Source organism: Drosophila obscura, unplaced genomic scaffold (assembly GCF_018151105.1).
Source record: "Drosophila obscura isolate BZ-5 IFL unplaced genomic scaffold, ASM1815110v1 contig_150, whole genome shotgun sequence".
Taxonomy (NCBI): Eukaryota; Metazoa; Arthropoda; class Insecta; order Diptera; family Drosophilidae; genus Drosophila; species Drosophila obscura.
In genome coordinates, this window is record NW_024542736.1 from 98,781 (window position 1) to 125,983 (window position 27,203).

At 47.1% G+C, this 27,203-nt stretch overlaps 1 protein-coding gene across 3 annotated transcripts in view; it reads left to right on the forward strand.

Moving 5' to 3' along the window:
- The window catches only part of LOC111066446, a 28,727-nt gene extending 5,087 nt beyond the window's left edge, over window positions 1-23,640 (forward strand). Inside the window, exons 3-12 of one of the 3 annotated variants that reach the window (XM_022355074.2) lie at window positions 695-1,145; window positions 1,211-1,534; window positions 6,799-7,202; window positions 19,370-19,448; window positions 19,511-19,614; window positions 19,675-19,812; window positions 19,892-20,116; window positions 20,230-20,436; window positions 20,510-20,720; window positions 20,783-23,640. In XM_022355074.2, coding sequence (XP_022210766.1) covers window positions 695-1,145; window positions 1,211-1,534; window positions 6,799-7,202; window positions 19,370-19,448; window positions 19,511-19,614; window positions 19,675-19,812; window positions 19,892-20,116; window positions 20,230-20,436; window positions 20,510-20,720; window positions 20,783-23,225 — 4,586 coding nt within the window. In that variant the 3' untranslated portion in view covers window positions 23,226-23,640. Of the gene's footprint in view, window positions 1-694; window positions 1,146-1,210; window positions 1,535-6,798; window positions 7,203-16,281; window positions 17,103-17,907; window positions 18,004-18,677; window positions 19,242-19,369; window positions 19,449-19,510; window positions 19,615-19,674; window positions 19,813-19,891; window positions 20,117-20,229; window positions 20,437-20,509; window positions 20,721-20,782 lie in introns of those variants that run through there. The other 2 variants (XM_022355075.2, XM_041591576.1) reach the window with 2 other exon arrangements.
- Window positions 23,641-27,203: the final 3,563 nt, after the last annotated feature.

The following is a 27,203-nucleotide window of genomic DNA, read 5'->3' on the forward strand; positions in this document are numbered from 1 at the left end:
TACCTTTCGTGAATGAATTCTCATCGGAACAAATATGGGCTTAAACATGGCACTACATTAGTAGCATTAGACAGTTTCATATAGGAAAATTAAACTACTAATTGAAACAGTTTTCCGAGTGAAATTATTGTATGAACCATCGCTACTTTGGCTCTGCATATTATGTTTGTTCTATGCAGAGATATTTGCTGCCAAGGAAACCACAAAAATGATGGAAACACAAATTGGTTGTGGCTGTGCATTCAATAATCCAGTAGATAGGAGAGATAGTCCATGGATGTATGGTATATGATGGCACCTAAATTATTTGTCAATATATTGTATTGGCAGCTAGAGCACCAGCTACCCCTCTTTAATGTGCGTTGCACACTTCTAGCAAAAAAGTATTCAACCTCTGGGCAAGGGAATAAAAATATACAAAACGGAATAATGGAAAATGGCTCTCCCAGAGTTTACCCGAGCCGCAGGGCTCGTGCGTGGCCACGACATGTTCTGGCACAAGATTTAATTAAAAACTTTTGACAAGTTTTCAGCTCGAGTTATGATTAATATTCGTACATACGAGTGTGCACACACAAATTATGGGAGAGTGCAGCTTGCAGGAGGGCCAGAAAAAACCCTTGCATTCGAGTATATCAATGCGCGCTCCATTAACTGATTTTTTTATTTTTCATTTTGCATTTTCCACCCACAGACGAGCGACTGTTGGCCAGCAAGAGCCGCAGTGGCAGCGCCAGTGGACATCGCTGGTCGTTGCTCACCCGTGCCGGACACAGCGGTGGTGGTGGTGGCACCGGCAGCGGCACCAGCAGCGGCAATCCTGGCAACACGACCAGTGCCACAAGCAGCAGCAGCACCAACAACAACAACAACACCCATTTGGCCAACAACAACAACACGCTGATGGTGAAGTCATTGAATTTGCCAAAGGATGATAGCAGTCTGGTGTATCGGCGCAAGTCCTCGGGCAGCACTCCTCACCACCACCAAACGACTCACTCAACACTGCAGCAGCAGCAGCAACACCAACACCAACAGCAGCAACAGCATCAATTGCAGCTGCAACAGCAACATTTGGGGGACAGTTCGTTGTTTCAGCTGTCGGATGACTTTGAGTGCCATGCGGATGGCTCGTTGCTGCTCAGGTGATTAAAACACATACCCTCTCCCGGGGCTGCATTCATTTGTAATTGGACTTTAACTTTGGCAGGATCCCCGCCCCACATGTGGTGGCAGCGCGTGCCTATCGTCTGGCAGCCAGAAAGCGTGCCGCAGCCACATCGGAGGCCACCACACCGCTGGCCAGAGAACACACCCTCCACGAATTGCCGCTGGTCGAGGCATCGGCATCTGCATCCGGCTCTGGCTCCAGCTCGGGCACGACCTTCACTCGCCTGGCCAAGCTGCTGCATCAATCAAGTGGCTTCGCAGGCAGATCCAATCTGCAGCCGCCGCCTGGTGACACCTCGGCTGTGAGTCTGGGACTTGGTCTGGGTCTGGGCGAGGATGCGCCCCGTCGTCTGTCCTGGGAGAGGTGCGTACTTGTAATTTATGACATCTTTCAGCACTACCCATCACGTGTGTGTGTCTCCACTGTCAACATTCACCTTGACTGGCAGAGAGAGAGAGAGTGAAAGAGAGCGTTTGCAATTAGCTAATTCCATTTGCGCCCAGAGCAGCGGTGGCAAGCTGATCTCTGGCATGCCACCACCTACCTAATGGCTGGCCACATGAGGTTGTGTCGTTGGTTGGTTAGTTGGATGGATGGATGGTGATGACAGGCGAGCAGCTTGCCCTGCGGTCGAGTGTGGCATTTGTCTTCATTCGCTTCGCTTCACGGCGGTCTAATGGAGACACATGCAGTCGCAAGATTAACACGCTCCAACCCAAACCCCACCCCACCCCACACCCCACAGATTGAGACTTCTCTCGATGCTGGTTTAATTAACGTCAGGTACCAGTGCCCTGCCCCTGGCCCCACCCACCCGCCAGATGTAGCAGAAAGCCAATTCAGGTCCTTGGCCAGCAGTCAAAGAACCTTTGGGGAAAACCAATTGATTTATACGAGCAGCAGACTAATTGAAACAGATGCACATTGCATTGATGGACTAGTCTGGACTAGTCTGCATAAACAAAGATTTATTTATATATATTTTTTTTTTCTGTAAATTTATTTCCGTTTGTGAATGGGGGGGGGGGCCTGTAGTAGAAGCAATTTGTGAGATACAAACTTGTCTTGTTGATTGAATAAAATAATTGAGTAGCAAAAGTAGGAAGAGAACAACATGCTGCAGACCGACCTGCCGGTGCCAGTGGCTGTGCCTTTTATATTACATTCTTGTTCGAGCACATGTCCTTGACGGGACTTAAGCAATTTACGAGCTGCAAGATTGCGCCTTGAACTATGCATTTGCCCTGAGAGCACAGTGACCACAGTCGTCCACAGTCGAGTGTGTAAAATCATTTTGGCAAACATGCCACAGAGAGAGAGAGAGAGAGAGAGAGAGAGGAGAGAGACCCCTCTCTGGGCACTGATTGCAACGTTGCCACCCGCACAGCGGGATACATAAGAGCGAACGAAAAATAGGATACAAAGAACGTCAGTGGGTAGGGTGCCTTTTTACAAGAGACTGTGCTTAAACTTTGATATTTTAAAATGCAGAAAAACCGAAACTCAAACCCAAACCCAAACCAAAAATAGGGAGGGCGATTTTCGGGCGGGTTATTGTTGTCCGAGTGGCAAGTAATTCTCGTACTTCTCGGTACTTTTCTCTCTCCTTGTGCTGTTTGTTTGTGTTGCGTGTTGCTAAATTTAGAGCCAGAAAACAACGCAAATGGCAGCAGGAGCAGGCAACAGCCAGCAGCCAGGAGACGGCAACCAGCGATTCGCATAATAATAACTGCAGAGCAGAACAGTGAGGAGCAGCTATGGCCACTCTTCCTTTGGGGTTCTCCTCTCGTAGTCCTTACTGGCTTAATTGTGAATGCATTATTCATGAGGAAGTCAGCCCCAAGAAAAAGTAAAAACAGTCCCAACACGAAGGGAAAGGGACTGTAAGCGAACAGTGGAGCCAATAAAACAGTGTCCTGTCCTGTCCTGTCTTGTCTCTGTGGCTCCTGTCTCCTGTCTCCTTGTCTCAAGTCTTGATGTTAAGGATAAAGTTTTGTGCGTCTTGTGTCGTACGTTGTCTGTGTTATTCTTCTACTCCTGTGGCACGGTACGGCATCATCCAATCCACCAACTATAGCTAAGGCAACACAAGATGCCACTGGAAGTTCGAGCAAACGAACCATAAATGAAATTGCGCATACGTCATGTGCTACACGTACACAACACAACACGCACACACAGAAAACAACCCAAGACAAATACAACGACAACACTCATTACCTTCAATGTGGGGGCGGGGTTGGCTGTCTTATGTACTGTAAAATTTTATAAATTGCATGCAGCTTGGCACAAGGAACAAAAAAAAAGCTTAGCTAAAAGCCTCGACAAAATGTCTTGCTGCTGATGTCAACATCAATTTGTGTGTGTGGCATCGTCGCCACATTATGCTTTTGATTTATTTTCCGTATCACTTTGGGCCCGTTTGATGTCGCCAGAAGGAAGCGGCTACCGTTGGGGAAGTTTGTGTATGTGATCCGCATAAAAGGTCACCAAATGGGGAGGATGGAGCCAAATGATTATGTGCGTCAGGGAAGCCAGGCAGCTGTGGCCCCCCCAAAAGAGTCAATCGGACCATCGAATTCATTAGGGCCAAATTTAGGTCGCAATTGACCAAAAGAGCGAGAGCAAAACTTGGGCGGAAAAGCCCAACCCATATCGATCTGTAGCACTCCCTTTCTCTCTCACTTCTGTTTCATTTCTGAGTGTATTTCCGGTCCTAATGCACTTTTCATTCACCCTCAATTATGGTGCAGGGGCGAACAATGCTCCATGTCCTAGACAATTTCGGTGGTTCGGTTCGCAGTCATCCCTTATTAAGAGAATTTCACACAAAAGGCTGACAGTGGCTCCCGCCCCCAGTATCCCCAGAAACAGCTGGAAGAGCGAACATTGTGCCATGCCGCCTAGCCACGCAGAAGGATTGTTGTGTGTGTGTGTGTCACATATGGTCACAGAACATGGCACATTCCCTGGCAATCGGTTTCAGCGCAGGGGAGACAAGTGTAAATAAGGAGGCCAAATGGCAGACAACCCGGGCATGGAAAGACACTCAGGCAAGACGCACAAGTGTGTGGCATCCAGGTCGATCTATTCACTGGCAGCAGCAGCAGCATCAGCAGCAGCAGTGTTCGACCTTGTCATGGCAAATGCATGGGGAGATGCTTGTTTGTATATTTTTGGGCAAACACGGCATTCAGCGGCATACACACATCCAGGCCACATTTGACTCTGCTCCTGAATTATTGCCACCAGTTGGCAGCCGGTTAAAGTGCCTGCCACATCTATGCATAACTTAATAACAATCATTATTATTGACTAGGCACCACAGCACCAGCCAGCACAGCCGGTGGCTCTGCTGTTCTATCTAGAGAACTGCTCGACTACTCGTAGCTCTGCCTTGATGTTGGTTCGACAAATGCGAGATGCAATCAGAAGGTCTGGTGGTTAGCCCATCTCTATCTGGCTGTCATCTCTCATTCCACCCTCAAACAGACAACATGAGGTTGACAACTATAGTCGAGAAAACAGGCCAACAGGGGTCTCGTCTCGTCTCTCTCTGCCTGTCTGCCTGTCGCCAGCCCTGAAATGTTTCTGTGGCTTCGGAGTAACTTGTACTTCCACTTTGCCCCCCATCCACCCATACACCCACTCCCACACCCCATCAGCCAGCCATCAGCGATGACGAGCACAACTTTTTACCCAAGAGTTCACTAAGCGAAGTCGAGCAAGGAAGGAGTAGTAGTTGGAGGGGCAGGAGTGGGGGAACCACTTCGTTTTGTTGCCTAAAAGCGTCGTAATTTGATTGAATTTGCGTTGATTAAGCGTATTTAGCTGTTGGCAAATTATGAATGTGTTTAATTGCAAATTTACTTAACTTTGTCTCGGAGAAAGGGACAGACATCGATGGGGTGGGTGGTGTGCTGCGGTGTGGTTAGGGGGGATCTCCAAACGGTTTATTATGGTTTCGGATTAACAGAATTACTGCGTGTATAAATGCATCCAGCCGCCCAGCAGTCGACCCCCATACCCCCCACCAGATCAAATTAACTCTACGTTGGGGCTGGGATTGCCGACAGCTTTTGCGGTTTTAATTGAAAATGTTGCGCATACGACATGTTGTACATAAACATCTACAATATACAACATACCCCTACATACTTATGTATGTACGGGTTGTTCTACTTGGAGGACAAATTTGTGGAACTGACTGATGCTTCTGGCACAGGGAAACTTTTCTCAAGGCTATGGCGGGTTTAATGTGGTCGACTTTTCCAACTTGACTCTGATTATGCAAATGCTCTAAATGTGCCACAGTGTGTGGGTGGTGGCGGGACGGTGCGGGGGGGACTCAATTTATGTGCGGCTTGAAAATTTGATTTAGTGTGCTGCAAATACATATACGAGTAGAAGGTTGCCAAATAACATGGTTTTCCAAAGCCAACACAGTTTTAATTAAAGGCTAGAGTTATGAATCCCGGACGAAAGGGGTTTGAAAGGGGTTTTAACACTCTTTATCCAATTTAAGTATAGGTTTCTGTATGTCTAGCTAGAGGAGCTGTACGATAATCGATTCTTCTGGGAACTCATTGCCCATTTTTCATATTTTATAGGGAAAATAATTCGGTGTTACTTATAAAAATTTAAAGCAGCGCGGCAGCGTTGGGCCGGATTTTGAATTTTGGAAGCAGTAAAGGCAAAAACGGGGCCCGGCCCCCCCCAGATAAAAAAAAAATTTACAAGCAGCGTGACATGGTCGGAAACCAAATTTGGTTGCCCAGCTCTTGAGCATCAGGCAAAAGCGCAGCCCCCCCCGCCCTTTCTGCGTACACACATCCACATTTACCACAAATTTTATAACCCCCTCTTTTTTTTTTTGTAAAAAGTACACGACATGTATTTGGTTTCAGAGCACTAACCATAAAAAAACTCAAGAAATATTCAGGGAATTTTATTTCAATCTTATTAAATTAAAGATAACATTCAAGTAATGCTGCCCAATGGGCAAATTAATCCATTACCAAGCCGCTAAGTAAGCCGTAAATTGCAGTTTGTTGTGACCTCTGGGTCTGCCCATCAGCTCCATCACTCGTCACGATTTGCAGGCCATAAACATGGCAAGTCATGGGCAAGAAAATGCCCAAGAAAGGCCGAGAAAAAGCAAGCGGCCAGAGGGAAACTGAAGAAAACTGTAGAAAACTATTTAGCTTGAATGAAGAAATATGTTCAGATACGAGTATGCACCAGCAACCGGCATGCGTCAACTTTGTCAGCATTACCCACAGCACGGCACTAGCGCCAGCTGTCTGGCGGGGCTTTCTCCACCAGCGTGGCCATAAAAAACGGTCACATTATGGCCAACTAGGCCGGCCAGTGACCGCAACGGGGCAATAGGGTAACGGGGGTAACGGGGGGTAACGGGGGTAACGGGAGAAGTTGGCAACACTTAATGGTCTGTGGGTAGCTCATTAAAATGTCCGACAGCATGAAGTAATTACGATACTTTATAAGCTGTCGCCACTTTTCCGCAGATCTCTATACTATAGTCCCACTTACCCACCCACCCCCCCTCCAACTAGTACTGGCAGTGGCTCATCCTTTTCCATATCTTTGATTTGTGTGTTTTGCAGGCGCAAGGACAGCAGTGCACTTCAGCGCTCGGCCAGCATCGACTCCTTTGCCGAGATTGTGTTTAGTGACCTGCCACGCCCCTCGCTGGCCGTCACGGCGCCAGGTGGTGGTGGCTTCTCGCCCTCGCCCTCACCGTTCAGCAAGCGTCCCTCTGCCAGCAGTCTGTACTCGACATCCTCCACCGGCACCACATTCGGCGGCCAGGCGCACGCCCAGCTGAATGTCAATTACGGCGACCTGGGCTTCGGCTCTGGAACTGGCTCCGCGACGGGTTCGAGTGGCGGCCATCTCCATCATCACCAGCATCCAGGAAACGGGAGCAGCAGTGCCAGCAGCAGCCGGCGGGAGAGCATGCTGAGTCCATCCTCCACCCGACGCTCCAAGCTGACCAGAATTATAAACGGTGAGTAGTAGGGAGAGAGAGGAAAGGGGATGGGACTCCTACTTAGTTACAAATGCAGCACGGGCGATGCGTGCCATATTGATAGGGAAGTGGCAGTGGAAGTGGTCCTCATCATCAGTGGCTCAGAGGTTCAGTGCCTGCGGCTTATTTATTTCGCTGCAGCCACCTGATTGAAATTCAAATACGCACTCGGCCGGACCGGCCCGGCCCGGATGGGATGCCCGGACAGGCGCTGCATTAAATCGATTGCCACTTGGACAAAGAGCCGTGACTCACGGCTCAAAATCTCAGAGCTCGCTGTTGAGCGATTTCCCAGCAGGACGACAGGACAGCAGGACAGCGAGCGGAATAAATCAGCAAAACTGACGGAAAATTGCATCATTATGCAGCATTTTAAAGCCTTAACTCTGTAATTTTCAACCAGCTTTAGCGGAAAGTTTCGAGCTGCTGAAAGTTGAATTACTAACCGTAAAGGACTCAAGCCTTAGCCAACTTTAAGTACCTCAAGAACAAACTTTTCCTGGGAACTACAGGATGATGAGTACTACTGTGATGAGTACAAAACTCTTCGATCAACGCAAATCCGCAAGCTCAACAAACTCTTTTAATCTGAACTTCCGCGGAAAAATGTTTGCGATAGTATTGTGAATGGATTAACAAACAAAAGAGTTTCCTCTGCGACACTGGCGGGGGGGATACAGTTTACTGCTTACGATATCAGAAAATAGACTGCAAATGGAAGTGCTTCCCATATTTGATATCATCTTATTTGTCATACAGGGTAACACTTCCAAACTAAACAGTCGTACGCTCTACTACACTCAGAATGAGGGAGAAAACCCGACATTCTCCTTTACAATATTCCCATATGTCGCTCAGAGAATGGCTTTGCCACAATTTTAATTCCAATTGGATCGCTTTATGCCTGCTGCTCAAGCCATTTTTCCGACTAACGGGTATCTTATAGTCGGAATAGCGCGACTTGAACCATCATCTACTGGCTATCGCTGTCTCCCCCCACCAGCAGAGCCAGAGAGTAGATGAGATGAGAGGTTTGCGACGCCGCAGAGAGCAGCGGCGACTAACTGTGAAGCGCTGACCATTGACGGCCCGACGCCGACGCAGACAACTACAACTACAACGACAACGACGACGACGTCGGTTGTCTGTGGGGCTGCAAGCGCAACAACTTCGTTTTCAGTCGAAGAACGACTTTTGAGCGCAGTGCGCGTCGGCGTCGCGTGTTAACGGAAGACGGCAAATAAGAAATTCGATTTGATCGGGCCAAAAGCGATCCACTCACTGGGCGAGATCAAAGTGCAGAGCTGGTGGAATATCACGTGTGTGTGTGGCTTCCCTTTGAGCATTAAAAGTTTTCCAAAATATTGGAATAAACCAATTTGACGAGTAAATTTGTGAAAATTGTGCAAATGAAACAACAACAAAAAACGCGTCTCTCAGGCGTTTCGTTTCTGCTTCGTTTACTTCGTTTGCGCATGTGTGTGTGAGTGCCTGCTACCTGTTTGCTGCGACACAAGTGTGCGTCTGATCGAGGGAGAGTGGGAGAGAGAGAGCGCTGTGTGTGTGTGTGTTACCTGCGTCGCCGTAGCGGGAGAGTAGAGTGGCTAAGAGGAGAGAGAGACAGCCAGAGTGAGAGCGGAGCGAGCGAGCTGGTGCTGGTGCTGCTGCTGCTGCTGCTTAAGAAGTGTCAAAAAACTAAAGGCGTCGCTTTCGTTTACAAAAAAGAAACGTTAAGGCAACAGTCTAAAACAGTAAGCCGCCGCGGGGCAAAGAGAAATTTGTGTGTGTGTGCTGCAAATGATAATTAAATATTACGTGCCAGCAACAATCTACAATTTACAGTAGTAATTGGATTGCATGTCCACCGCCCCAACAACAACCACAAAAAACAACAACAGTTGCAAACGCTACACAACTACAATTACAAAAAAAAATACAAAATAAAAAAAACTACAACTACAAGTAAAAGGCGAGGGCAGCGAAAGTGAACTTTTGCTTTTGCCAAAGAGAGAGAGAGAGAGAGAAAGAGTCTCAGGCATCCGCTCCCTGCAAGCAATTTACTCACGTGTCTGTCAAGCTGTCTCCAGCTCGAAGCTTCAGGCAAGATAATTACACTGCCGTGGTGCAGTGTCTTTGTGTCTCGTTCGCACGCTCATGCACAACCCCCCTGACCCGTGAAAGCCTCCGCCTGCAACTGTAAAAAAAGACTGATCTCCGCGCAGTCAGCGTCAGCGTCAACGTAGCCGTCGACGTTTTCATTAAAGTTGTTTATGCTGCAATTTTAAATACATGCACTCAAACCCCCCGCCCGCCACAATGAACAGGTAAGCACACACATACATACACATGTACATACTCACGGGCTTAAATATACATAAGTACATACACACATACATATGTATGTGTACACTGTGCATAGAGGTTGCAGCCTCTTACTTTATTGTGGCAAAATATGCAACGGCATGGAAAAACTTGAACTATTGCAACATTATTGGGCGGGTGGGGGAGGGGAGAGGCTTTTGTGTGTTGTCGTTATTTTGCCAAAGTTTATTCACACCACAAGAAAGTCAAAGTTGTCGGCGTTTCAAAAGGCATTCAAACATGTAGCATCTTGTCCTCCCACCCCACACCACTTGCCACTCTGAGGTATTTTTGCACATTTCTGCCCCTCCCTCGCTCCCTTCGTGAGATCTAACATTTGGTCTTCCTTACAACTAGCTGCAATTGACAGCACGCTATATGCGCCCCGTTTCGACCTGTCTTGCCGCCTGGACTGGCTCCAATTGGAGCTGAAGTTCGCGTTGGCCATTAATATTTCAAAGGTTGTTTTGACCGTTGTTTCGCTTTTGGTTCGTTTGGCAAAACAAACCGTTAAGCTCTGCTCACCCGCCGACCCCCACCCAGCACAAATGACGTCCATATGCAACTCTCTTTGGGTATATTGGGTTTGTTAAGCTCTTTGATGCACGCAATAAAAGCAAGGAATCCAAGTAAAACAGAACGGATGGAATTGTTGGAATTGTCTAACAGAGGAGAGGAAGAGATGTCAATACAATTTCCAAATAAATCCAAAAAGAGGGTATCAATTAGTCGGAACACTCAACAGGCCTCTTATTTCTTGTTATTTGTTTTTATCTCTTCGTTTACTTGCGAATAATAAAAATAGAATAAAACAAAGTTTTGTGGATTTTCAGCAAGTCAAAATAAGTTTTTTCCCAGTTTAGCGATGAAAAGTGGGTCTAGCACTCAGGCCAGGAAGGAGTGGCGGCGGTGTAGTGTGGCCGAAAGGAGAAAGTGAAGGAGCTAACCTGGTGGTGGTGGCGGCCTGAGCGGGCACTTAAGAGCGCCAGAGGCCAAAGTTTTTGCGTTCTCGTTTTTGCTATTCCATTTTATTTCGAGTTGTGCACTTATTAAAAAGTTTTAAATGTTTGATTAAAAAAGAATTCATCACGAAATTTGTTGTGGCACATTGGCTGAAAGTTTTTAACAATTCTTTAAGTTTGTTTACTTTGGCTCCGGCCTCAACCCTCTTTTGTTATCGAAGCTCGTGGGTTCTGTAGGGGAGGCTTTGGCTCTTATCGAATAAATAAACACCAGCAGCAGAAACTATGTATGGGGGGGCGGGGTAACCTCAGAAACGAGTAGTTAGTCGGAACCGTATCATTTGTCGTCGATGTATTGTATAATGTCTGCAGATAGCGGTAGACCCCGTACCCAGTCCTGTCAGATATCGCTTGTACACACACACACGAGCATGAGGCAATGTGAGGTGTGTTCCCAAATACTAATGTGTGAGCTTATGCGGACATTGTTTGCTTTGCCTTTTGCAAAACGAGGGAATAGCGTGACTTATTCCCCCAACGAAATTTGAATAAAAGCAGCGATTTTTAGCAATAAAAAAAAGACAGTCTTTGTGTGAATCTTTTTCTGAAGCCATAAACAGAGTTGATTCTGCTTATTCCAGTATTAGGTAATTGCCTGAGAATTATGCAATAAGAAGAACTACTTAACAATTTATTTTTGACAACTTTCATTGGAATAAGAAATAAGGCGAATAAGGCTTCATTAGCACCGGATCCGCTGGCAGCTTCACCCACGCGGCATGGCATCCTTCATTAAGCGGAAAAACGAAACACAAGAATTCCAAGAAATGTTAATTTATTTGAATTTGCAGCAGTAATGGGAGCAACTCTTTGGAAGTACAGTATTTTCTCAAATTACCATCGATTTTTGGAGACGAGAGTCATGGCAATTTGCGATGCTAAACATTGTCTTGCTTCAGCCTCAGAGCCTCTGCCTCGTCTCCAGTTACCTCATTGGGTGGGGGCCATGTGCCAAAGCCATTGTGTGTGCGCCCTCTAAGGCTGCTGCTGCTGCTAAGGCTGCCTGCAAAAGAAATCGCTTTACAAAGCAGATAAGCGACTGAAATCAATCAAAAGACTTTTATATCAAACAATATAAATGAAATGTTGTATGCCTTTGTCGTTGTCGTTGTCGCTGCGGCTGCTTCCAGCCATTATAGCTGTGATTCTTTCGTGTCTATCTTGGGTTGAATTGAACTTTCGTTTGTCACGTTGTGCCCCAAGAACAACGCAATGAGCACGTAGAGCCCACACACACACACGGCGCGCGCACCAACGCCCGATCCGATCTGATCCAAGCCGAGCCGAGCCGAGAACCCCAAGCGGATATCCCACAGCACAAACATGCAAATGAATGGCCTCTGGAATGGTCGAGTGTGCGTACATACATATGTCAAATGCTGTGGGGCACAAAATTGTACGACTTTTGAACTTAATGCCCTCAAAGGTCACACACACACACACACGCATACACGCAACTGTGTGTGACAGCCTGACCTAAATGTGTCGCTGATGCATTAAGGCTTATGGGGGGAGGGTACCCTATGAAAAACTGTCGGAAGCCGATGAATTCTGGGAATCAAAGATAAACTCGAAGACACCCACACACAGATGTAGTTATAAAAAGTTTAATCAAGAGAATTTGTCTAGCGAAAGCCGTACAAAAATTTAAGTTCCATTCACTGTGTTTATTAATTTCCATGGCGATATATTTTGGGCCAGAAACTGCCAGGTAAAAACTTGTATTCTGGCAACGGATCTATCCGCCAATCGTCTGAAAACTTTAATGAACGGACACCCAAGGATCTGTCTGTAGATTTTTCATGAATTATTAATACAATGGGAGCCACTTTGCTTCAATTACGAGTCATAAAAAAGTGGGCTCCCATTTAGGGGAATATTTTGTTTCGTTGCTTTCGTTAACAAATTTTTATCCCATGGCAAATTTAGCCATGTTAATAGTAGTGCCACCACTGCCGACATCTTCTGCCGGACCGGACTCTGCCCCTATATTTCGCATAAACTTTTCAATTTGAGAGCCAGCAAACAAAACAGAAAAAAATTTGGAATAACCCAGAGATCCCTTTATGCACGACAGATTTGCGCCTTGACCCCACTCACAGCCCAAGAGCCAAGGGAAAAAAGTAGCACAAAAATCGGACCAACAACGGCAAAAACTTTGTGCAAATCGCGCTGGATTTACATAATTTTAAATGCTGGCTTATTGGTTTGTGTTGGCTTCCAAACGAGGAGTGGTGCTGGGAATCAGCAGCAGGAGGATGGAGGTGGAAAATAGAGGACAGGCCGGGCCAGGCCAGGAAATGGGCAAGTCCAAGTGACCCGGTCAAAACGTTTATTGCCATTTTGGCTTTGACTTTTTCTATTCCGCTTTTTTGTCACTCGTTCACTCGTTTGAGAGTGTGTGTTTGTGTGTGATACCCTTTAAAGAGGGCATTTTATGCTGGCATTGGAACGAAGAGAAAATACATTTATATCTTGGTTAATCTTTGGAATGCAGATCCCTACCACTTGCAGTACTTCGAATTCTTTTTTCTGTACTTGCAAGGGAACAAAACATTAATCAGATGAATATATCTATCAGATATTTATCCCCCAGAGGAATGCCATTGATTTGCCAGGGTATTTGCCAGTTTCTACCAACCCCCAAAGAGCCAGTGACTTTTCCATTCAGGTTTTTTTTGTTTCTTTTCTTGCAACATTTTCATTTGGCGATGACGATAGCGACGAGGGTCCCCAATTTGCATATCTGATTAATATGAATACATTAGTTCTGTGATTTGGCACACTAAACCAATAGAATTAAATGCTTTTGCTGATTGCAGAGACAAAGGTCAAGTTGGCTCTTTACTCTCTCTCTCCTCTCTCTCTTTCTCTCTGTCTCTCTGTCTGTGTCTCCTTTCTCTTGGTGGCAGTAATAATGCCTGTGGGGTTCTGGTTACTTAAATTCAATTAGCATTTCCGCCTGAACTCCGCTTGGCTGCTGCCTCTGCCTCACTCATAACGCGATTTGTACTCTCGAAATCAGAGACATGTAAAGTATGTTATTTTTTGCGCTTTCTGGCGCTCGTTTCCAAGTGCCCGGCTCCAGACACACAGAGTTTCGTTCTCTTCGCTGCCCTGCCCTGCCCTGCCTCTTTGGAGCTTTTATTGAGGAAGCGACAAATTTATTTAAATTAAGTCAAAAATTCCTTCTTCTCTTCTCCTTTGCTGCCGCTTGTCTGCTGCTCGTAACTTTGCTTAATGTGTGGTAGATCTGACAATTATGACAGCGCAGAATGCAAGATGAAATCGGAATAAATTACTACTTGTGTTAGGGTGGAGGAAGGGGACTAGTGGGAGCCCGGGATCGGCATCCCCACCATTATTGGGAGTCGAGTCTGTTGTCGGCTCTATTAAGTGGATTATGTTGTTTTGTCTGCTGAAGGGAGGATATGGATGTGGTCTGCGGGCTGTGGCTGGTGGGCTGTTAGTCCAATGGATGACCTCTATCCAATCCTGTCGTGTCGTGTCCTGTCCATACCCTCCCAATCTCCCCTTCTACCGTCCTGGGCTGTCGTCGAGAGCCTTTGCTGTGATTTATTGTGGGGCAATTTTGTCCTGCGTAGCTTCATAAATTTTATTATCCTACAATTGCAAACCGAGTGCCCTGGGCGACCCACACTCACTCCCCCCATTCCCCCTCCCTTTTTTCAAGTTTATGGGTCAGCAAATTTTATTTATTGCACGCCCTCAATTGACAGTTTAAGTTGATCCACGGGGAGCTGGCGATGGGTGGTATGGTGGCACTGAAACCTGATAGTATCAGTGAAACGGCTTGGGATTGATCCCGGTACGTGCCGCGAGGCATAGCTGCTGGCAGGAAATGTGTGCGTGTGTGTGTGTTATTATTGGTAATCATTTTTTAACAAATACTTATTAAATAGTGATATGAAGAAACGTGATTCTGAATTGTTTCAGTGTTCAAATAATTGCGAATATTGAGTGACAGCTCGCTTGGACATCCACGGTTACAGAATATGTATTTATGATCCTAGGAAGCCGTTCAGCACAAAAATTATCACTCTAGTATATTAATAGCTTAATTCCCTTTAGGGAACGGCTGCATCGAACAGAGACCGCAGTCACGACGCTTTAAATCCTTAAATTGTATGGAAATACATTACTAATTCAGGATTAGTAAAAAGAGAGACTTATGAGTCAGTTACCGACCATATGCATTACTCTTAGAATAAATCATAGATATTTCCATATGTAACAGGGCACCCATAATACTTATCTGAGATTCACTTTGGTGAATCAATTGTGGGTCTGGCTGATTCAAAGATTCGAGTCACCCGCCAGCCCAGAAACTGAAACTGGGCTGAGTCACAGTATTTGCGGCCCCCAGGCCTGACCTTGACCAAGTGTTTGGACAATAATAGGTGGTTTCCGCCACAACGACTTGTTCCCAGTATTTGAAGTCGTTTCGGTGGAGATCTGAGTGATTTTAAAAACAAGCGTGCGACATTTATTCATCTCATTTCATTCGTATGAGACAATGTCTAAAATTAGCAAAAAAAAAAAAAAAAAAAAAACACACGAAAATGTAAAATAAAACCGGTTTCCTGTTTGATCGAGGGCACATCGAGTTCACCTTTCAAGAGTCTCCAATTAGTTTTCAATTTTTCTCTGACTCTGACTTCGATGGGCCCTTTGTTGGGGCTAATCAGCCCCTGATACGCGACGACAGACGACTCATAGACGCGCGACACAGATTTAATTTCTTCCATTTGTCTTCGTTGCCTGCGGGGGCGAGGGTGACACCACCTCCCAAATGCCAACAGACAGACATCCATCGATAAATCAGTGCAGGACGAGTCCTCGACTCATCAGCAATAGCTGCAACAGCAACAAACAATCCTCTAGGGGTGTCTGGAAATTATTTGTTAAGGTTTACGATACTCGAAATGTCGCGATAATTGATTTTACTACACCCCCGCACATCCATATTCCATATCCCACCGTGAGAGCACATCCCAGAGGAAGATTTCTATTTTGAAACCGCTGCTGCTGCTACTTAAGAGAATTTGTATGCAGGTACAGGCAGATATACATGTATGTATGTAAGTACATATGTATGTACAGTGCACAAAAGCACAGTAAACAGGGATCAAACGAGTGATATTTCCTGAACAACATACATACATAAGGGTAGGTAGAGCAAGCAGAGAGAGAGAGAGAGAACCTCTACCTAAACAGGCTCTCACCAGTGTTGGCTCTCGTTACAGCGGAATCAAGAATTTGAAAATATAGCTAGAAAAGAGCTAGCTAGTTTCTATTCTAGTGATTTTTCAAAGGAGATATTATAGTGGTTAGAGAAGCCGCAGTTAAATCAAATTTAATATAAATGCTAAAATTAACATCAGTTCAGACTCACGATTTTAACAACAGAAAATGCGTACGTTGAGCTTTAAGGCTTTGCGTATATACTATATGTATATAATATTCCCAATATTAAAACAGAAAAGATCTGGCTTGAAAACGGCTAGCACTCGTCAGCACTATCGCACCTCTCATATGGAAAGAGAGGATTTAAATTTTAAAACTGGAGAGAGAGAACGGAATCACGTTCGCTCCGATCCCGTACGATGAAAAGTTCTCACATTCGATTTTTGAAACACGCGACGCGCACTACGGAAAATCCTGCCATAAAATAAAATGAAATAAACGGAAAACGCGACAAAAGTGTTAAACAAAAACTTATTTATGATAGAAACAAAGAAAAGGCCACGCAACAAAAACCGGTTAAAGTGATCAATGGAGCGTCGCAAAGCACTGGGCTTGTATTCGAAGCTGAAGGATCAGCAGGCGGCGCTGATATCGACCCCGCAAAAGGACGATGACGGGGACGGGGATACGCTGCCCGCCCTGCGCCGCTCGCACTCGGTGCGCTCCTCCCTGCGGCGCCTCAAGAGCAAGCTGCACAGTCCCGCCCTGCCGCTGCAGTCGCCCTTCAAGCTGCGCGCCCATCTGCATTCGCGCAATCGCAGCAGCGGCGGCGGCACAAGGACAACGCTGGACAAGAGCAAGGCGGCCAAGGCACTGCGTTTGTGGAGCGAAATCGATGCTGTGGCCGTGGTCACGACCAAGGTGAAGGGCAAGAACGAGTTTGTGCCGCTCAAGCGGCAGCCCAGCTCCGGGCTGGCCGCCGATCAGGGGGAATTGGGCATCGAGCAGCTAATGTCGACGCTGCCCGTGGGCGTAACGCTGCCGCGGAAGGCCTGCAAGCTGCTGCAGATACCCGAGAGCTATTGCCAGCCGGAGAAGGAGAAGGAGAAGGCGAAAGCGAAGCCAGCCCCCAAGGCAACGCTGGACTCGGACTTGGAGCGGACGCTCAGCGGCGACGACTCAATCTCTGTGCTGGCGGACATCACACGAAATGCCCAGCAGGGGATCTATGGAACAACGCGCATGCGCACGGCCACCATACGGAAGCCGATGCCGTACCTGAACAGTCGTAGGTGTCGTCACCCTTTTTGTAGATCGTTATTCCCCGAAAGATTCGTGGGTGGAAACGGGAATGGGAGTGGTTCGAAATGCATACATAAATCCCGATTAAGTGACAGATTCAGATTCAGATGTGATTCCGTGAAATGTTTGTGGCCTTTCATTTGTGGCTTCCATTCCATTCTATGATTTGATTTGATTTCATTTTTATGTCCATCATGTGTTGATTTGGTTTGATTTTTATTTGCTTCCAAGTGGGTCAATGAACTATTCGAAATGCTATTCGGAAAAGACAAAAAGGAAAAGGGGTAGACAGCTGAAGCTGTACAAGGAAAGGGTAGGGTGGTAGGGCTTCCCTCGCATCTCAGATCTTGCCATTACATTAACGAAATAAATTTCGCCTTAAGCTCGTTGCCATTTGTCGCTTGTTCACGCGAGAGTTGTTCCCTTTCGCAGAAAGAAAGAAATAAAACCATAAAACGAGTGTGGAAATTGGATGAATATTCATTTGAATGTTTCATGTTTCGTATTTATGCGCACAGCACACATCTGTTGACCATATAACCACTGGCTTAATCCCATGGCAAAATATGTATCTGTTTCGGGGTCGTTAATATTATGCTCTTGCAGATGCTACCAGAGCGATAGCCATAAAGTCCCCTGTCCGCCGCAGAAACTCCAGATGAGCAGCTGTCTCCGCTCTCCGGCGGTGTTCATGCGCCAGAAATCGTTTCACACGCTCAACGAGCTGACCAAATTCTGTCAATTGAAAGTGTCCCCAAGAGCGGCACAAGCAGCGGCGGCGGCGGCGGCGACAGTGACAGCATCATCATCAGCGGTGTCTACCCACGGCACACTGCCTCCGCCTGCGTTGCAGCAACGACGGCGACACAGTCAATATGCCTTCGATGGTAAGAGATGGGTTAGAGAACGGTAGTTTACTGTACCCATGCCCCCATGCGGGGCAATTAAGAAATGCGCTTGAAATACTTACATTTATCATCATTCCTACATACAACTACCGAAAGGCATATTAAGGGCAATTGAAATGAAAGGAGGAGGAATAATTATCAGGAGTGGTGGGTGGCTTGCTTCTCGCGTTGCATGGAGACATAAACACACACTAACAAACATTTAAACACACAAAACAAACACGAACACAAACACAAAACAAAAGGTTGGAATCCGCTTTTGCATAATTAATTTAATTGGTTCGATGGTCATCATCATCTCATCTCATGTCAGGGCAGAAGGGAGAGAGAACCACATACATAAGCGGCTGGAATAGGCATTTACGAGTATGTTTAATATTTAATTAATCCCATTTGCCGGCAACTGCAGGCGCAAATAAAACAATAATAATTGTTATAATTATCCATCCACTGATTATACTCACCCACGGCGGGGCAGGGGCCCTTCACACGGTTATTTGCCCTCTCTGTATATACATATTTACACACAACACAAATCCTGCATTTAATTTATATTTAGCTTTTATTTGCTTTTAATTTTGCATTTAATTTGAATTTACCTTTTTATTTGTTCCCTGCCCACTGCCCGCGAACCCACACATCCACCAACCCAGACAACATTCAATCGCAGTCGCATCGGGAGAGCGACACTGAATCTGCTGTAGTGGAGCAGGTGAAGCTGCGACCCAAAGATCGGAGCCAACAGCAGAAGGACAACAACTATCCCACATATTATCCAGCGCCGTTGCTGTCCCCTCGCTGGTCCGATCAGCTGACGCAGCATGCAACGGTAGCCAAGATACGCACCGCAATCTCCTGCCACACACAGGATCTCAGAGAGATGGAGTTCCTCCTGCCGCGCTCGACACAGTCGCAGTCTCAGCTCTGCATCTCCCGCCACTCGCAGCCGAAGAATGCCAAGCTGCGGGATGACCATGATGATGATGAGGAAAACACCGATTCCACCGCCGACTTGGAGACGCCGCCTTTGGCCGCCGGGGATGAGAACACGGCGGCCAATGTGCAACAGCTGTCCGTACACCGCCAGCCCGTGCAGCTGCGAACGAAAGTAACCGGCAACATACCCCATCCGCGTGTCAGCAAAATGTCCAAGAAGCAACAGAAACTGGCACAGGCACAGTTCGAAAAGCTGACCCAGAGCAATCTCCATCTGCATGGTAGGGTAGGCCCAAGGCAACGCAACCAAACACTAACCCACTAATGCAACTAGGACTACTTGATCTTAAGCCATCCGATTAGTTGGAACTGCAACTTAAAGTCTCTTTATATATGTATTTTATTATAGCTCTGTTCTCGGCCGTGGAGCATGGACATCTGGACAAGGCACGCACCATACTGGAGTCCACCGATGTGGATGTGAACAGGTACAGTCCCACCAATCCCTCATTCATAAAAGTATGTCTAACAATCTCCAATTCGTTTACAGCATTAACAATGATGGTCTCTCCGCCTTGGATCTGGCCGTTCTGAGCAACAATCGCTCCATGACCAAGATGCTGCTTCAACGTGGCGCCATGGAGGGCTCCCAGTGTAAGTTCAAGTATATCTTTGGCTGTTCCTTTCACTGATCAATCTCAATCTCCATTGCAGTTTCAGCGGAGAACATCGGCAGCAAGCTAAATGGACTGCTGCAGGACGCCGAGTCGCGCATTCACGATCTGAGCGGACCGGAGGGCCTCTGTCCACCCATTTTCGCTTCGCGACCCTCCATCTCGAGCATCATAATTGGTGAGTGGCGCACAACCAACGACCCTCATGGCTGGGCCTCTTAATCAGCTTGGTCTTTCCCCCCTTTCATGGTCATCAGGCAACTCGAGTGCCTCTGTGACTGGCTGCACGGGCAGCGAGGTGGAGAAACAGATCGGCATTTGGGAGCGACGAGTCAAGGGTCTGCGACGCCTGCTGCTGGGCTGGGACCAGGCCAGGCCGCCAGATGCACCCGCCTCGGTGGTCGTAGATGTCACCGGCGACAATTCCATCAGCGTACAAATCCTGGAGCCCTTTGAGGGCGCCATCGGCACGAAATTTAAAGGTAAACAGGCCCGTCAATCACACACTGATTGCTGTGCGACCTGCTATTGCGGTTAGACCCACATTTTGATTTGGTTTTGACTCAACCTCCCTCTCTCTCTGTATCTGCCACAGTTCAATGGTCGACCCGCGCTGACTTCAATAATGTGGTGGGCGAGAGCGAGCTGCTGGAGTGGGTGAGCTTCCATGGCACAATGGGCGCCCAGTGTCACATATCCGGTCTCACCCAGGGGCGTCGATACTTCCTGCGCGCATCCTGCGGCAACGTCAAGGGTTGGGGAGCCTACCGCAGCTCGGTTCCAGCCAGCGTGGTGCCATCCAGTGAGTAGCCCGAACCCCCATCAATCAATCAACTCCATTTAAGCCATGCCTCCTTCATCCTTCCTCCTGATAGCCTGGCGTGACTTGGACAATCGCGAGGACCGATTTGTGGGTCGCCATCGTATTCTGGACAACCTGTTTACGGCCGTGCGTTTGGCCCGACCCGCCGATGTCTCCGAACTCACGCTAGATCCTGCGGGCGGACAGCGACGCAATCCCAAGAAGAAGACAACCATCAAGCAGCTCTTTTCGGTGGCGTCCAAGTTCCAGAAGACCCTCAGAAGGTGAGTACACATAAAGAGATCCAATCTTGAGCCAGAATAAATGCAATCCGACTCTTTCACAGGGGCATCTACTTCTCGTGCATCGTCCACTGCGATGACAAGGTGCTGGTGACCAGCGAGGACTTTCCGCCCGTCATCGAGATCGACGAATCGTATCCGAGTGCCCTGCACATGGACTACTACTGGCTAATGAAGGTGGCCTGCACCTGGGACGATGTCAAGTCGCTTCGCTCCGACATGGAGCGCAATCTCACGTCCGCCGTTCACTTCCGGACAAAGCTTTTGTCGGCCGTCTGCCAGATGCAGTCGGCGCTGGGCTTCACGGATCTCGGCCAGCTATACTACAAGCCGTTGCGGGACTCGCAGGGCACCGTCGTCCTCACGTGCGTCCAGTCGGTGAAGAGCCAGAAGGCCGTCTCCATACTCAACTCCCGCTGGCTGCCAGTCAGCAAGTTACAGAAGAAGCTCGGGGCCCTGCACGAGGACTACAACATCAACGAGCTGCTCATCTCATCGATTGGCGAACAGATGCACTACCAGCAGGCGGCCCTGCAGCGGCTCGAGCCGGGCCTCTATCTGGGCTATCTGAAGATGCAGTGCTCCATGGACCAGATCCAGGTGGTGGTGCCCGTGAAGACCCCCAATGTGCTGCCCCACTGCAAGGTGCGCGAGAACAGCCACATCACGGCCGAGGAGTGGCAGGTGCTACATCGTAGCGGCGATCCCCTACGCCTTCCACTGGAGTTCAGTTCGCCCGGCGGCGAACGGTCGGGCACCACAGAGGTGCAGCGCCTCTTCCTCTACGATCTCACCAATGCAATGCACAAGCTGTTCGCTGGGATGAACATCAAGGCCTCGGAGGCCACCACCCACCGCCTCTACGACGTGGAGGTGATCGAGCACAGTCCCGACATCAGTTTCCTGGTTGTGTGCCCCTCGGCGGAGTCATCGTGCGCGGTGCCCGGACAATCGGAGCTGCTGCTGCAGCGCGACGATCTAGCCAGCCTGAGCATCCAGGCATTCGAGATGATCCATCTGCGCACGTACCAGCCGGCCATTATACAGAAGTATGCACGGCTCTCGTGCATCCTGGAGCTGGACACGGCCCTGGCCACGCACTCGCTGCGCGAGGCCTTCTCCAGCAGCGAACTGCAGGCGGCCAAGGAGCGACTGGCCACGCTGCAGGAGCTCAGCTCCAGCCTGACGCTGGTGTGGAAGAGCGTCCGATGGCTGATGGATGTGGTGGCCTATGCGCGCAACAAGAGTGCCCAGCCGTCGCTGGCCATGCGGGAGATCCTCGACTTTGCCCAGATGCGGCAGGACGAGTTGTCCGGGGCGGGGGGCCAGTCCAAGCAGCTCCTGCAGCTGCCCGTGCGCGAGAGTAAGTTCAACAAAACAGGCACTGGGCGTGGCAGCTGGCCGGGACCCGGCACCAACGAGGATCAGGCGCAGGCCAAGCCGGAGCACTCGAAATCGGAGCAGAATCTGGGCCAGACTGCAGTCACCCCAGTGGATGCCGCGACATCCAAGCAGCAGCAGTCACAAATGCAACAGGAGCAACAGCAGCAGCTGCTCCAAGTATCCACAAGTGGGTACGCGGCCTCCACGAGCTCGGAGGTGTCGCTACGGAAGAACAGCGGCGACTCCATGAGTTCCACCTACACGACGCGCAGCTTCTACTCTGCCGTGGACTCCGTCTCGGATGGGAACAGCAACAGCAGCGCCTTTGCCCTGCCACCGTCACGCTCCGATGACACCCTGGCGGATGCACTGCGACACTCGCAGGCGGTGGCAGCCCAACGGAAGCGCACCAGCTCCAACATCGGGCACCAGACCTCGACGCCGCTCATCACGGTGCATAGTTCCAGCTCGGCTCCGTATCTGGCCGGATCGAGTGTGTCGCTGAGGAGCGGCAGCGGCGCCTTTGCCACAGACCTGGAGCACAAGCCGCTGAAGCCGGCGGTGAAGGCGGCATCCAGTGCCAATTTGCGCGAGGGCGGACCCTACCTGAAGAGCACCCTGGCCGAGCTGAGGGCTGTGGGCGGCGAGGAGCCGGTGGCCAGCACCTCGAAAGCATCCTCCACGAAGAGCCTGTCTCGCCAGAGCAGCGAAGAGGACTCGGCCAGCTGCTCCAGCCTGAACACGGAGCAGGCACCGGGCATCATCCAGGTGTACACCGCCTACAATACCGGACTGGCCAGTGGCACCAGCCTCAAGCTCCACGTAACCCCAAAGACAACCGCCCGCGAGGTCATCAATCTGGTGGTCAAGCAGCTCAACATGGCCGTGGTGCTGAAAGGCAACAACGGTCCCATCTACAGCGCCGATATGCTGGAGAACTTTTGCCTGGTGGCCGTGATCGGGGCCCGAGAGCGTTGCCTGCGGGACGACTTCAAGCCGCTGCAGCTGCAGAATCCCTGGAAGAAGGGACGCCTCTATGTGCGAAAGAAGCACGAGCTGCTGGCTGCCATTGAGCACTCCAACCGCAAGTCGCACTTGATTTGAGCCGCCTCAGAGCTCAGATGATAATGGAATGAAATTATCGATGGAAATAGAAAATGATAGATGGATGATAAATCCGATCCAACTATTGTACATTTGTTCGTGTGTTTGGTTCCACCCGTTCCACCACCTACCTGCACTCACCCGCATCGCATCGCATTGCACCGCTCCACGACAATGATCACCAATGAGATCGTCGACCAATTCCCAAATTAGACTGAATTACTTATGTATGCCCCGAAACAAATGGCAAAATGAATGGTATTATTATATTTTGAATAGTTTAGCGTTCTACATAAGACCCCACCCACATGCAAACAAACTAACTAACTAAACTAATCCATTCAAACAACAGAAATATTGTTAGTTGTTCTAGATTAAAAAGGAGATAGGAGAGAAGCAAAGGTTACACCAATATCCAATTATACCTACATATAGATATATGTATATGATATGTGTGTGGCATCAATGTATTTTATTGTATGTATGTATGTATTTTTGGTAGATTAGTAAACAAAATGTTTTGATTGTATTTTTGTGACATTTTTAAGGGGGCACAACACACTCACACACACACACACACACTCATAAGTAAATCGAAATGTTTAATCGGCAGCAAACACTCAGGATGTCAATCTGCATTTCAAGTGTCGCTCTTGATGTCTTTTGTGTGGTGTGCTGTGCTGTGCTGTGTGGTGTGTGCTTGACAACTGCAATTCCATTGGCTTAATGTTTAAACAAAATGTATTAGTATGTAATCGGATTCACAACAAACAAACAAAAAAACACGAAAACAAAAATTGCAAATATTTTTTAAAAATATATTGGCACAACTAACTGTTGAACAAAAAAAAAAAAATAACAAAAATAGGAAACTTTTAATTGAAATTCTAAAGAATGTGTTTATTAAATGTGTAGCTACACGATGTCCAGACCTACAAAGATTCTTCCTGGTAGTACCTACTACTAGTAGTAATCCTACACTCCCCCCACCCCTTTCCCAGCCCACTTGCAACTCGTTCTATTCTATTCAATTTGCTATCTACTCACTCGTATCTCAATGTGCAGAACAGTATGTGTCTATAACTATACCTAAAGTATACCTACACCCATAGGGGTACACTCTTAAAATACGAAATACCTTAAGTAAACTAGTGGAAATTCTTCAGATATATGTATATGTATATGTACTGTATGTATTGTTGTGACAAATAGACAAAGAATCCGTTTCATTGTCAAGCTCATGTTCCCCCCAGTGTCCCCCCCCCCAGTACGTATATTCTTTTTGTTTGCGACAGCAATTCGAATTTAGGTCGAAAGTAGAGAGGAAGATGGATATAAATTTTGGAATTTTATGAGAAACTAGACAGGATCACAATTACTTTAAATGAATGTGCAACACACGAGTCCACACAACAGATATCGAACTATTTAAGATGTCTTCGACCAACAAACGATTTTTGTACATTTTTTTCTCTTGGTTTTTTGACGAGACGAAAACAAACAGAAAAGCAGATTTTTGATACATTTTTACTATGGTTTACAAGTGTCCTAGTAGGAGGGCTAGTCGAGGCGCAGCAACGAATGACCCACAAAGTGGCCATGCCCCATGCCCCTGCCCCCCTCCCATTTGCGTTCATGCAACAGCAACAACAGCCCGGTTTCAAATTTGTATTACCGACAGCCAATTTGCCACAATTCAAATGGTCCCCTCCTTCCCCATGCCGGGAAATGGTCGAGCAGACAACGAAACAAATGCGAAGGCGAACAAATTCCAAATTGAATGACCAGTTTTTCAGTTTTTTATTAACTCGGTATCGGAATGCCAATTAAACAATTTCAATTGTATGTTACAGCGTCCGTCCCCAGAAGAGCGTTTGATTTTACGAATGGATGCGATATGTATACAGAGTATTATTATTATTGTTTCGAATTGCGAGCAAGTGAGATGATAGATTAGTTTTTACGATGCAATCTAATTGTACCAGTAGCTAATGTGTGGAATATGTATGTATAACCCAAAAAAGTATTGTGCGGATACATCGTACATACAAACAAAAAACAAACATTAAAACACACCTGTAATTAGATATTTGTATGTGTGTAGTAGAGGATGAAACCTTATCAAGTGTAACTCGAACCCCAATTGCATGCCAGTACTAGGAACATCCATTATCAATTCCGTGTGTGTATTATTGGTGTGCGTTAACTGCTCTAATACATATATACTGTATTAATATTATGATTATCAACACACAAAAATGAAAAAATGAACAACATACTCGTAATAGATAATGTTGAAACAATGTAAGTGGCGGATGGAGTCGCGTGTACGAGTATTGTAGATTTGGAGTGTAGTCAAACTAAGAATAATGTGAGTACCGAAGCATTCAAAGAATATTCAATTAAATTAATAAAGACTCAACAATTGTTATGGTGTAATCACAAGAATTTTTTGTTTGTTTCTAAGGAAATTTCTGGATAAAAATAATGATATTCATCGAAAATTGCAAATTCAATTAATTGCTTACTCATCGCAGCTCAGCCGGAACATAATGATGAATGGTCATACATAGATACTCGTTTGAATATGTATTTTCATATATGTAGATAGTTGATAGCTATTCGTTACGTATACGACAGTGCGGAAGGGAACAGCTGGCTTATCTCTACAACTGCACTTGGATGCGATTTTGGCTTACAAAAGAGGCGAGAATAGCCTCTTACTGGCTTACTGATAACGAGGCTGATAACGAGCTGTACATTTCACCAGTTCCTGATACCCGCCTGAAAAGGGTAATTATATTCGAGAGGTTTCTATCTTCTATGCTGACAAACAGCACAAATGTTGAGCTACATGTTGCTCCATACCATTTTGGAGGCCGATGCGTCACAGGCGTTCGTCGTGCACATACAAATTGTATATAAATACATACATAGTATATCTATAGAGATATTCTCGGACTTTATGGGCTAGTGACGAAAGACCAAACAAACATGGAGCTGTAATGATCGAGAAACAAGTTAGATTTACTCATGCTCTCTCTCTCTCTCTCTCGCTGTGGGGAATTCAAGCAACCAAGTCATGGCGATAAGTGTTCTTTTGTTTTTATTGTACTTATTGTACCTACTTCCCGGGAAACACAGGCGTTAGTACATATGTACATACACATTGTATTTTTGTGTATCTATTTAATGCGTGAATAAACTATGTACGTTTTATTGGGATATTATAAATCAAGGCATATGGCATATGTTGGCTCCCTGAACTTTGCCCTCAAATTATATGGTCTCTTGCTTGCTTATAAATAAATCATTATTGTCCACGCACTTCTACGCACTTGAGAAGTTCCTCACTTCCCAACTAACACTTGTAAATGCCCTACTTACAGGCCAAACCACACCTCTTAACTCCTGCTCCAATCGCGCAGCTCACTCGACCAATATATGGTCACTGTAAATTTCGACAATAGATTAATTTTTGGGGCGGATGTACACCTACGAATTTATTATTAGCTATGATGGGATTTATGGGGCCGTTAGTTATTGCACCCAGGGGTAAATTAATGGCAATATATTTAAAATATCTCCCGCTGCTGTATAATAATCTGCTTCTAATCGGGAGCTGGCTTTCTCAAGTATTGGACGGGTTAGCCACGTGATCTTGCTGGGTCGCTGGATGCGTCTGCTTTAATTAGATTTGAGTCTAGACTCTAGAGCGGAGGAACGCCACACGATTAACAGAGTAAATAACAAAGCACTATGTACAGCCATAGTCACAGGAAACAGGGACTGCTGGACAGCCATCAGCGGAACCAGACCGACCGACCGCACTCGTCCAACCCAGACTGCCTGCAATAATTATCTGAATGTGTACTAGACGTATACTTAATATGTGAGCCAAACCGGTTCACGTCGCGGTGACCCCTGCCAGCCGGTGAGAGCACAAAGCAAATAACACAAATAACAATACAGAGCTGG